Source organism: Zonotrichia leucophrys, chromosome 5 (genome assembly GCF_028769735.1).
Source record: "Zonotrichia leucophrys gambelii isolate GWCS_2022_RI chromosome 5, RI_Zleu_2.0, whole genome shotgun sequence".
In the NCBI taxonomy this organism is placed as follows: domain Eukaryota; kingdom Metazoa; phylum Chordata; class Aves; order Passeriformes; family Passerellidae; genus Zonotrichia; species Zonotrichia leucophrys.
Window position 1 is genome coordinate 51,616,734 of NC_088175.1, and position 13,070 is coordinate 51,629,803.

At 41.7% G+C, this 13,070-nt stretch overlaps 1 protein-coding gene and 1 long non-coding RNA gene across 4 annotated transcripts in view; one reads left to right on the forward strand and one right to left on the reverse strand.

Moving 5' to 3' along the window:
* Window positions 1-10,136, reverse strand: part of METTL15 (methyltransferase 15, mitochondrial 12S rRNA N4-cytidine) — an 83,327-nt gene extending 73,191 nt beyond the window's left edge. Inside the window, exons 1-2 of one of the 3 annotated variants that reach the window (XM_064715592.1) lie at window positions 9,364-10,136; window positions 7,680-7,959 (exon numbers count right to left, since the gene is read on the reverse strand). In XM_064715592.1, coding sequence (XP_064571662.1) covers window positions 7,680-7,959; window positions 9,364-9,941 — 858 coding nt within the window. In that variant the 5' untranslated portion in view covers window positions 9,942-10,136. Of the gene's footprint in view, window positions 1-7,679; window positions 7,960-8,393; window positions 8,469-8,631; window positions 9,204-9,363 lie in introns of those variants that run through there. The other 2 variants (XM_064715593.1, XM_064715594.1) reach the window with 2 other exon arrangements.
* LOC135449088 (uncharacterized) lies at window positions 9,513-11,026 on the forward strand. The gene is made up of 2 exons (XR_010440641.1): window positions 9,513-9,645; window positions 10,156-11,026. It is a non-coding gene; the product is annotated as an uncharacterized LOC135449088 (long non-coding RNA).
* The last annotated feature ends 2,044 nt before the right edge of the window (window positions 11,027-13,070 follow it).

The window sequence follows — 13,070 nt, forward strand, 5'->3', positions numbered from 1 at the left end:
TTTGACAGACTATGAAATGATAAAAAAGTTGTTTACACACCAAGTCTAACAACTTACATCAAAAAGAGAATATAAATTAATAGTTGGCATTTTGCAGGCAAACAGCCTCCTCAGATCACATATTAAGTACAATATAAAATGATTTTCCAGTATTGGCCTATTCAGCAATTCAATGTAATGCAAGCATCAGTTCCCATTTTCCCCATTCATCCCATTGGAACATCAACAGAGGATGCTGCTAGATTATATTAGTGTACAGCTGAAATATCTGTAACATCACTAAGCTGGCATATCCAAGAATTTCAGGAACTTCCACCATCAACCATCTCTTCATCATTTCACACAGAGGAGAAAAAAAAGATTCCTATGGACACATTTTGCAGCACCCATCAATCATACCCACTTAATGCCTCAAAATAATTTCCAATGTATTTTCTTCACAAGGGTTCCACTTTCTGATTACAGCTAAATATGAGACAACACATGAACAAAAGTGAACAGGTTTTGTATGAAAACACAGAAAAAGGCATTTTACCTCTGCTCTGTTTTGCACTCCTCACTTATTTTCTAGAGCCCCTTCCCCTTTGCACAAGAGGTAAGAGAAGCAAACAAAAACCACCACCTGCCTCTGCCACCTGCTTTTAGACAGCACTGGCAGACCTTGCCTCACTATGCATTATTTACTTCACTCATTTTCCTAAGAGTAATGTTGTCTGGAATTAGATTTAATGACATTATGACTCAAACACACCATTATTAACATTTCCATAGGAAATTAAAATTTCAGTGTCTGAATGACTTCAGCTAATCATCAGACTTAACAAGAAAAAGCTGACTTCCTCTGCCTAACTCAGAAGAAACTTCTTTCCTCAATTATAACCGAGGAGATATTTAAGATGTAATGAAAATTTTACAAAGGCTCAAGTAAAAATGTAATTCTTTATCATTAATGGCGAGCCAACCCCAAAAAAGCCATGGATGTGTTTTTGGTAAGCCTTGGCTGCCAGGTTCCTACAGCACTTTGACATTAAATAATACCATTTTAATATAGAGTCAGCCTGAAACAAGATTCATTTATTTCAGGGACATTATTAACACAGATGAATTTGTCATTTATTAAAACAGTTATTAGAAAAGTATTTTCCCAAGATGCTGAGCATCAGCAAACATCACTGGAATGAAGATAACATGCTCAGGAAGTCTGGGAAAAAGAAAAAATATTTTTTAAAAAAATCAGATCACATGTGTGCATGAACTTTCAGATACCTATTTAAACAAAAATTTAGTAGCTTAACCTCTTAATCATCTCTTTACCCAGGTTAATTCTGTACAAAACTACTCCCAACAGTATAAAACACAAAATATGAAAACAAAACCTGCAGATACCTCCCATGCTCCACCTCTGATCTTCAATTGCTGGTAATATTCTGTGTGATAGAAAAAAAGTCTGTATTTCTGTTTGCAAACTCAAATTCAAATATTTAATAAGAAAGCTTAGCCAAAAGGCTGACTAAAGACACACAGTACTAGATGAGGAGGAAATGAGTAGCTACATATATTAATTATCACCCTTTCTGAGAACACAGGCTCACTCAAGTTAAAATTTAAAGGGCTTAGATTACTTTCTGGTGAATTTTATTAGTTTTCCCCAAGAGGTGCAAAGACTAATGCTGTCACAACAGCCAAGGAGAGCATACACAGCGTCACTGCAAGCTGAGTCACCCCAAAGCACTGAATCTTGCTTTATTATAACACAGCATCTTAAACAGCCTCCTGAAGGGCTGTCATTTGTTATGTGTAGAGCAGGAACAGCAAACGAACCCAGCACCACCACCAAAGCAGATGTGCACATCTGCAGAGCTGTTTGCAGCAGGCAGCCCCTGCTCCCTTGCTGGTCTCTCTGGATAGAGCAGCTGCAGGTTGTCCTTCCTTCCTCTGCTGCCACAGAGAAAGATGCAGAAGCAAGGTGGTGAGAGGTCTTGTGCTTGTGGCTGCTGGTGACATTTGGCTATGCCTCCAGAGAGCCAGGATGCAGCTGGGGAGATGAGGTCAGGCAGATGTGCAACAACTACAACCTGAACATTCTTTCCTCTGCAGCTGTAGCCATCAACTTACTCTTCCTCTCATCCAAGTATTCTAGTTACTTCCTCTCTGAAGACCTAATTCTGGAAGGATAAAAAAAGTAAAATCTGAAGGGACTTCTTCAGCATGCCTCATTCATATCCTGCCATCAGTCAGCTCCAAACCCACGGACATGTTTCATTTCCTGGTACCACAGTCTCATCACTCAGCAGTACCAGCTTCAACACAGAGAGCAGTCATGCAGTGCTCTCAGATAAATCACACATGTTTTCAGTCCCCTGCCAATATGGAATTTAAATGCCTGTACTTTTGGAGGGCCCACTAGAGAAGTCAGTAAAAGAAGCAGACAGTTGAAGAGCGTGACCTCCTCTGCCTCCTCAACTGGCAAGCTGTTCCTGAGTGTCACCTCCTGTCCTGTCCTCTCTCATGCTGGGATGGCACTCACACAGGTGCAGATACTGTAAAACACACATGACATTTGTTGGTATTACAGTGTTCCATAACACTCCTTCTCCCTCAGCACATTTTATTTTGCCTGCACGTCACAGCAAAGAGCAATTGGTTCAAAGTCAAGGAACATAAGCAAATGGGGCCTGCTTTTCCAAATCTGCATGCATACACTACCATTGCAAAAACAGACAATATCAGTATTTAAAATAATAATAAATACCTGAAGCACTATCTCTTGCACATCTTAGTCAAAACTATTTTGAGAATGTTTTCCAATTTCATGCACTAACTTCAAATGCTAACTTCACTAAAATCATCCCTCTTTAAGTATGATTTTAGCCAAGTATTTTAAACAGTGCTATCTGATGAGAATCCATTTAACTGGCTTCTAAGTAGACACATCCAAAAATAAAGATATTTTGCATAGATACACATTCTATTGCATGGACATTTTATTACACACTTCCACACACGGCTGTGATCTGAAGCCTGGCTAGCCACTTCTGTAAATTTACAGTATGTGCAGCCAGGACATCAGGCAAGGTAAGAGCGACAGAAAAAATACACAGGAACTCCATGATCAACTGAAACAACTCTCAATATGCCCCAGTAACACCCAAGTACTGTGGGAAAAAAGTGTGTTCTGGAATTCCCAGAGTATTTTCAGAATTACTCTGTGTTAATTTATTGACTCGCAAGTTTCTCTTACTTTCTTTTTTACAACAATCACTACAAGGCTCACTGTGCTGCTGACAGAGAAAAATTAGCCAAAAAAAATTGTGTATGGAAAGATATCTTCAGCATGCTTCCCATAAAAAATAGTGGTTTCTACAATAAAGAACATTATGCAATTTGGCTGCTTTATGTCACCTTATTCATTTTACAAGTCCAGTGAAAAACAGGCTAAAACAATAAAAACTTTTATTACATCCACGTGTCTGTAGTGCTTTTCCAAAACAAGTATTTAATCATTTACCTCATGATGCAACTAATATTCCCTTCCAAACTTGATATTTTGGCTGCATTTTAGCAAGCACTCATACAACTTGAGAAGTCAGAATTAATTTTTCCAGACCCCTTTTCAATTCCTCTTTACTTTGGGCACCCAGCAGAAAAGTTCAGTTTTGAGCACCTCTAGCAGAAATGGCTCCCTCCAGTTAGAAGTGACTTGCAGATGGCATGGGAGGTGCTGTGAGAAGCCTGGTCACCAGCACCACCATGGAACTATTTATACAGCACAACACTTGGAAAGCTTTGCCACAGAACAGGAGTCCCCTCTGCAGGGTGCTGCACAGAGAAAGGTCAGTTCTGCCTTCCACTTACACCTGGCACAAGGCAGAGAGGGAATACTGATGTATGGACGATACACAGAAAGTAAGAGAACAATTCCAGAAGTGACTCTGCTTTCTCCCAGCAGCAGTGTCCCTCAGCTTCCTTCAGGTGTGTTCTATTGCCTGATTAGCTCTGCAGAAAAGGAAGGAAACAACCATGCTCCAGATCAAAACCTGAGAGTAGCAACAGAACCTGCAGGAGGTGCAAAGCTGCCTTCAAACCTGAACCCCAGAGCTCCAGCAGAACCTCACTCACAACAAAACCATGTCTGGCTGGCAGCAGTGTCTTACACTTCCTTCCTGTTATTTTACAAGTCCATGCTCAGACTCCTGAAAAGAGAATAATTTGATGTTTGGATGTATGAAAATAGTAACTATGCCGCAAACAAAGCAGTATGTACCTGAAAGAGTGAAAGGAGAGCTCATGGCAAAGCTGCGTGTTCTCAGGAAACACTTGTCTCTTTCTGGAAACCAACACATGATTTCCAAGACAAAGAAATAATAACACAGGGGCTAACACAGGGACACACACATGATTTCCAAGAAAATAAAATAACAACACAGGGACCAACACATGATTTCCAAGACAAACAGGATACCTCCTTCAATGAATGTCAAGTAGCAAAAATAATCTGAATAACATCATGGAGAATCAAAAGGGAAATACCTCAGTAAGTCCTGGCTAACTCAAGATGGTGTCAGATGAGATCTCTTTGTGGAAAATTATCTGCCTTCTTGTTTTTTTTAATACAAATTAACATCATGAAGTAAAAAATCATCTACTATTAATGGCTTAACTACTCAAACACTGGAGGAAATGGAAAGGTCTCATTCATTACTTCTCACCTCAAGTTTGACCACCTACCATTTAATTTACAGATACTAAAAACGCCCAGTTTCTAGAACTATCATAAAGCAAATCATACTAGCAGAACTTATAGTATCTCCATTATAGTCTCTTCTAGATCATACTCAACCATGGATAAAATCAATCACATCAAACCATAGATGTCATCAGGTTACAGGCTTCCCCATATAATCAGAATAGGGTATAATATTTGCTTCTCTTCTAGCTGGAGTTTAAAGTTTATATATAGAAGTATTTGTTGGTGCTGGAGCAATATAATTTCCTAGAGCTTTGCAGCTCAAACATCCTTAAGATTCTCATAAGAACAGTTAAAATTTCAGAGTTTCATCCTCTGGCATTCATACTAGAACTTATTACTATTGAAGTTATTTTACTTAACATTACAGCCACAGTATGTGGAAAAGATCCACATCTCTAGTTAAAATAAGCATGAGTATTGCAAAGGAAAAAAATAGGAAAAAGTAGGTTGAAAACTGGGGAAACATGCTTCTGGATGTCCAAACATTGATTCAAAATAGGTTTGGTTCTTTAAGAGAATAGAGAATTGTCCAGACTACTGCAAAACCACTGGTCAGGTACTTGCAAACAACACCCATGGACTGAGAAGATGGAAATGTAGTGTAATCAATACAGTAAACCTAAAGAGGAAATTACTTATGTGTGGACTGAGTGCAACAGACTTTTCATTGAGCAGTGAGGTGGATTGGTAAAATCTAATTGGTAGTCCTTGCTTCAAAGACAGGACTACTACAGGGACTTGGTGAAACAAGGCAATAAAAGAGGATTCAAAGATAAATGGAAGTATTATTGCTCCAACTCCTGACACACAGATTCCCCAAAGGAGACAGTCAACAAGAATATTCAGTGGGAGGGCACTAACATCTTTATCTCAGTGGTGACTCACACTTAAGTAACATTTCCTTTCCTAAGAACCTCTGGAAGTGAAATGAAAATCCCATTCAGTGACCATAACTATAGAGAGAACATCATCTTTCTAATTAGATTTTTTTATATTGGTACCTCCTTGTCTTAAGACACGAGAGGCCCAAACCAGCTATTTTATAACAAAGAATATAACTCTATTAAAGCTGAGCAAAGGAAATCTTTATGTGTGAGGAGAGAATAAAGCAGAAAAACTGAATTCCAGATCAGAGCACTGCCTTTCCTGCCCACAAAACAAAGAGTTAATAGACTTCCTGTCATGACTATAATCTTAAAAATATAAATTTCTGTGACCCTCCCAGTTGACATGCATGTTAACACAAAGTGATTACCACCACTAGGGTTACTGAGGAACTGTCTCAACCAGTGACACTAGCAAAACTCAGCTGACACATTGCATCCTTTTGCACACTGCTTATTTTTTGAGGCTTCAGAAAGTGCTGTGAATAACTGCAGAAAAAGAAAACCAGAAGTGCTGCACAGTTTGCAATTGCAGTCCTGCTGAACAGGTTGGCAGCATTACAAATGCTTGTGTTTGAGGTAAACACACTTGGGCTCTCTTATAGCAGTCATAAGTAGCTCACTACCGGTTTAGGAGTCTGAAAAACCTGTACACACAGACCTGAAAAAATCCCACCCCATATTAAGCTATTTTACAACCATAAATATTTAAATCAGAAAAAGTCTTGAGGGACAGTAATAGTTATTCTCCACAGTTCATAACCTTGGAGAGTTTCTTTTACAAGTTCTGTTGCCAAGTAAGTTTTTCTACATCAACAAAGAGAGTCTAATGGATACTGACTTCATCAGGCTCTTCTTATCAAAGTAAAAATTTACACAACTGGAAAAAATATTTCACACAGTGTATCACAGTTTATGTGTTCATTTAATGTGTGAAAATGTCATCACAGTTCTGACATCACAATGAAATCTGAACTCCAAGTTCCTTACATATTTCTCTAATTTAGGTGTCTTCAACAGCAGAACACATGCAATTAGAGCAATTTGCATGCTAATGTGTATCAACACTATTTGCATTTTCAGTGCTTCCTCAAAGACTTAAAATTGATACACAAGGCAATACAACAAGATTTGACTCCAAAATTTTGATCACTGAATCCACCTCAAACTTGCTGTATCACTTTGCTACTGTTGGACCGTGCTGTTCCCCAAAAAAATATGCACACTTGGACCTTTCTACTTCTGTGCCTATTGTTCCACTCTTTGTAGCAAAACTGATAACTGTGAAGGCAGTAAACTTCAGGCAGCTCTTCAGTTTCACATTCCTGGACAGTTTGTTCCACCAGTAAACATTGATAACCCAAAACAAGTAAGGTTCTATGAAGCTAAGATAAGCACTAAAATCACAGATCAAAGTACCTGAAATGTAAAGGTTATTTAAGAATTTACATTATTCAAGAAATCCTTTCAAACCAATACTAAGACCACCCAAACAAAAACATTTCCCTGGGTATAATTTTTTTTTTCAATTTTTTTCAGGTGTAACCATTTACTACCCCAGACACCAAAAGCAAAGCACTCACAGTACCATACCCAAACCAGAAGGCTTGAAACAGGTTCTCCATGCCAATGAGGCTAAACAATTTTTAAAACTTACATACTTACAACCTCTTATCCAAGAGGAAGAGGGCTCTTCAAAAACTGATGAGATAACCACACATGAGAACTCTCCTCTGAGTCATTTACATAACCTTAAGAACACATAAGTGCAACTCAGAAAGACAAGCACAAAAGCAACAGAAGAGTCAAATATGACAGATTTAATAAACACCACCTACCTGGGGATTCAGGCACACAGACACCAGAATTTTATTAGTTTGAATACACAGTTTTAATGTGAACTTCAAAACAATTAAGAACCTTTGAAAGATACAGCTGATTGTTTAAGAGCATCCCTTTATTCCTCTAAAGAAAAGTCCACACTCCACAAATTTTTCTGCTGCACAGTTAATGGATCAGAGATGTCAATTAATCATTTAACTCACCTGACCAGGCTGAGGGGATAAACAATTAACAACCTCCTCCAGCATCACTGGTACGTGCAATCTTCCAGAATCACTGTTCTCTGTATTTTGAGGCAGCTCTTCAGATTCACATTTCTGGACAGTTTGTTCCTGTGACTCAGAGTCAGAAAGCTTTTGTGATGAAGAATGGATCCTTCTGGCCAAACCAGCCACATTTACTGAGTTCAGTTTCAACTTACTCAGAAACAAACATTTGCAAAGTTGGCACAGATTTTGAGGTACCATTTTGGAGTTGATCAGCCTAGAAGAGCAGTAGATGTTGGGAATTACTTTCAAACAAATATTTGTTTAAATAACATAGAGGAAATGCTATAGGCAAAGCTATACACATTCCAAGTTGGGCAGCTTTATAATTATGTCACATCAGCAAAATTTTCCAGAACTTAGATTATCCACAAATCAATCATGTTCAAGCAGTGAGCAGATTCTTTTCACCATCAGATTTTATTATGTGCTTTTGTTGAATTTCCCTTGCCAGAGGCTACCAATACTTTGCCTGCATAAGGGTATGCTGAGAAAGTTGCTCTGCTGATCATTTAGGCTTTAACAGGGCAGTAATTCCCCCACCTTAAATTTGAAAGTGCTCATGGCTAACTTTGAGCAGACACACAGATGTGTGTTTTGCAACACTCCCCGGTGTGCCTACAGGAAACGTGTAGAAAACATGGGCATTACCATGGTGTGCTCTGCTGGCTCTGGCTGGGCTGCAGTTCATTCCCTCCCCAGGGGCTGAGCTGGGGCTGCTTTGGGTTCCTGCTGGGCACAGCAGGGAGGAGACACAGCTGGGGCAGCGACCCAGGGGGCTGAAGGGATTCCCCAGAGCAAAGGACACCGTGCTCCAGACAGAAAGGGGCAGAGCAGGATCGGGGTGGTGGCACCGGTGTTCCCACCAATGGTGACCATTAATTATCACCTGAGTTGGGCCCTGCTCTCCCGGAGATGGCTGAGCCCACGGGAAGGCTTTCCTTGCTCTGCCCTGCTTGTCTGCACAGCTTCGGACTCTCCTGCTGAATTCTCTCCATGGCACCGCTGAGTTTGTGCCTCCTGTCCCTTCCCCTTCCGTCCCGGCCGCTCTGCTGAGGGCGAGGAGCGGCTGAGCCCCCGCCGTGCTCCCATCCCTGCCCTGCCCCGGGGGAAGGCGAGGGACGCTGCCCACAGAGAGCCCCCACCCCTGCACCCCGGGCATCTCCTCCTCACGGCGAGCGCACAGTTCGTGTTTTATTTCATTTCACACACGGCACGCCCAGAGGGGCAGCCCGAGGGGCACGGCTGCAGGCCGCCACCGCGGGCCGGCACCGGCGTTGGAGCAGAACCAAAGGCGGCGGGGACAGAAACCCCAGCCCGAAGCGCTTTGGATCGGAGGCGGCCGGAGCAGCGCCGCGAGGAGAGCCCGGGAGGCTGGAGCCGGACACGCGGAGCCACAGGCGGCCCTTCCCCGGCGGCGGCCCTTCCCCGGCAGCGCCCCTTCCCCGGCAGCCCCGGGAGCGCCGCCCTTCCCTCACGGCCGCCCTCATTCCCTCCGTGCTCCCCTTCCCTTTGTGCCTCCCTTCCCTCAGCGCTCCCTTGCCGTCCCCGCGGGCTCCGCCGCCGCCCGCGCCCCTCAGACCCCGCGCACGCCGCTGCGCGCCCGGCCCCACGCACTCACCGCCGGCGCTCTGCTGACGTCACGGCGCACAGCCAATGAGGAGGCGAGGAGCGCGGCCTGCCCGTGTTTGAATTGCGCGGCCGGTGGATGGCGGTTGCTGCGGGACAGGGACCGAGACGAGTGTGGGGGAGAGAGCAGGACTGTGAGGGCACGGCCCGGGGGTGACACCCGAGAAGGGCCGGGAGAGCCGGGCGGGTCCGGGAGGGGCTCGGCCGAGGGAGGCGAGCCGGCCCTGGAGCGGCAGCGGCGGCGCTGGCAGCCTGGCCCGTGTCCCTGCCAGGGGTGAGCCGGCAGCGCGCTGCCAACAGCAGCAATGGGCTGTTTAAAGGGAATTCCGCTTTGGGGCCGGTTACTGCATCCCCTGCGGGGCACGGTAACGCAAATCCCGCTGTAACTCTCTTTAAATGTACGCGCGACGTGCCTGGCTCAGTCCGGGGAGGGCGACACGGGCAGCTCCTCTTTGTGCTGAAGGACAAAAAGACTGCTCGCCTTGGTCCGGCGAGCTCCTCGGTGCGGTGTCTCCTCTGAAAGCTTGGTCTGTATGAAGGAAAGCCTGTAGGCCAGTTGGTAGTTTCCATTCTGAAATAAACTCGAGGATTCCCTGGGGCAGTGCTGGTTGGTTCCTTTCTGGCAGCTGCGCTGAGTTCAGGCACCTTTCGGGGCCATTGCGGAGTTCCCAAAGTCTCCTTGGGGCGGCCCTTGGGCCCAGCACAGGGGCCTGAGCAAACGTGGGAGCTGCTGGGAGGAGTGAAAGGCTCCTATTGCAAATAAAACCTCTCTTGTCTGCTGCAGAAAGGATTCGGCTGCTGGACCTGAAAGAGCGCTGGGAGCGGAGCTGGGGGGCAGCAGGGATGACTCCTGCCAAGGAAGAAGATGTGTGCAGCCATGTCAAAGTGGTGGTGCGAGTGCGCCCAGAGAGCCAGAAGGAAAAGCAGGGCAGCTTCAGCAGGGTGGTCCGTGTCATCGACCAGCACGTGCTGGTCTTTGATCCTGAGGAGGAGGAAGTCACCCCCAAGCACAGCTTTAACAGGATTGCACCCTTACACATGAGGACCTGAAAGAACCATCCAATTCCTTTCTCCTAAAAAGCTCCAAAAATGTTGGTTGTGTAGGGGACAATCTACACAACATGTAGTTCATTCTAAGGCTATACTGGAAAAATACAATCTTTCTTTTTTAACTAGGAAAGAGCCAGTTTTATAGTCATAATGACAGGGGAAACAGTACTGTCAAAGCAGGAATAACAAATGGAATATTTGCTATTTCTTCGCTTTACTATGATTTCTTTACATTACCACAGCCTGCCTTCAAATGTCTCCAAAACTACAGGAACAACTTTGTGAAACCCCAACATGTGAACTTGGTGTCTTCTGCATACTTTCAAGGCCTCTCGTGTATATATCTCATCCATCCATCCATCCATCCATCCATCTTCCTCTTTTCCAGAGGAAAAAGGTTGTTTTTCTATTCAGGTGATAGAAGCCAGCACTCTACATTCAGGAATATAAGAGAAGCCATAACACAGAACTCAATAAATGCAGACAGATTTTAAAGTATTTTAAAGTTATAGTATTTCATCACCTTGTAACTTTTTAATGATAATAATGTAAATCATTAGAAAATTTAAAAATTAAAGTTGTAATTCTCTTTAACTGCATAGAAATCAGAATCACATAATTTGTTGAGGCTTCCAAACTCTTAGAGTTGCCTTATTTTACAAGAAAAAGTTATGAATTGACCACATGAAACTTGCATTTAATGGAAATAGAGACTGACTCCTAATTGCCTGTTGCAAGTGAGCACTAGAAATTGGATTTATTTTTGCATATTGCAATCTAAATACTGTACTTTTTGATATGACTTGTTTTTATATGTTATTATATATTGTATATCTATTATATATTTTTAATTCATTGTATTTTTTTTCTAATAAAAATATTAGAAAGTATTGAAGAAGACAATGTTTATTTTTTCCTACTATTTTAATAGTATCATACTATCAATATTTCTGGTTTGTGTCATCCAAGAATGTTAGCATAATGTTTTAGATAAACACTGAAGCAAATAAAATGATTTTGTCACAGAAACAAAATTATGAATTGACCACAAGGAAATTGCATTTAATGGAAATAGAGACTGACTCTTAATTGCATGTTGCAAGTGAGCAATAGAAATTGGATTTATTTTTGCATATTGCAATCTAAATACTGTACTTTTTGATATGACTTATTTTTATATATTATTATATATTATATCATTATATATTGTTATATATTTTAATTAATTAATTTATATTATCAGTTTTTCTAATAAAAATATCAGAAAGTATGGAAGAAGGCTATTTTATTTTTTCAAACTATTTACTAGTATTATACTATCAATATTTCTGGTTTGTGTTTTCCCAGAGTGTTACCATGTTTTAAAATGAAGCAAAAAAAATGGTATTATCAACAAAACTCCTAGCTCCATTAAATGAACCTGAACTTGAAAGAACATGCTGTTCTCTATAAGTGAACAGTTTTAAGTGCTCAGGAAGCTCCTAGTGATAAAAAGCTTTTATATGATACCAATGAGTTAGAAACTAAACAGTGTTGACTTTGATTTTTAGCAGCCCAGATAAATTTTGTTTTCATTATAGAAGTTGAAAGGATGAGGAACAGATTTTGCTTCAGAAATTTTCTGTATTCCTTGATATTGTTTCTAGTAGGAAGAGAGAATTCCTACTATATTCTTCCTATTCTACAAGTCAAATTCTCTTTCAGAACAGAGATTAATCTCATATTGGGCAAATCAAATTACTTTTTTTTCCCTTTCTTACTTATGGTCTCTGAATATTATTGTTGACTTATGGTCTCTTACTATTATTATTATTATTATTGACTTTTTCACAAGCATGGTCCAAACCCTACAGATCCAGGTGCAGTCAAGTGCCTACAGTTTGCACATGGCAGAGTGGGAGTGGATTTCACTCACTTATTTAACTCTTTCTGTGGCTGGGGGCTGGGAAATGCTCCTGCAAGTCTTGGATTTCTTATCCTTGCTTCCCTGTTTTCTGCAGTGACTCTGTGTTGCAGAATGCCTGCACAAACTGCAAGGCACAGCACAGCCCAAGGTGGTTTCCTTCCAGATTTGCTGGGAGGCAGTGGGCATTTTGTCATCTTTGAACCTTGTGAGGATCCTCATGACTCTTTGTAAAAAGAAGAATCATTTTGTCATGCTGAAGAAGCTTCTTAGGAAGTAGAGAATCTTTCGCTTAGCAATTTTATTTCCAAAGAGTAATAGTAAAATAATGATATTAATAATAGAATCCTTGTTTTTGAGGGAAGCATGGAAAGGATTGGAAAAGAGTGTTTCTCAAAGCACAGTGAAGTATTTTTAGAAAATAAACCCAGAAAGAGAACTGAAAAAAGCACATAGGCAATGGGTTTAGATGCAGGCATCTAAATTCTCATTCCTATCCTAGACAGCTAAGGCCTTTACCAAATTTGCCCTAAATACCTGGATGCTGTGTGTCAAGCTGGAATTTAACAGGGCTGGGAAACAGGGCAGAGGAAAACAAATAGAAATTTATCAGGAAGCATCAGGGGCAGGGCAGAGTGTGCCAAGAGCTTTCCTGATAAAACAAAAAAACTACTGTATTCAGGCCAAAACATAAGGAGCAAGGAAGAGGAGGAGCTTTCTGCAAGCCAAGCACAAAGAGGCACTGC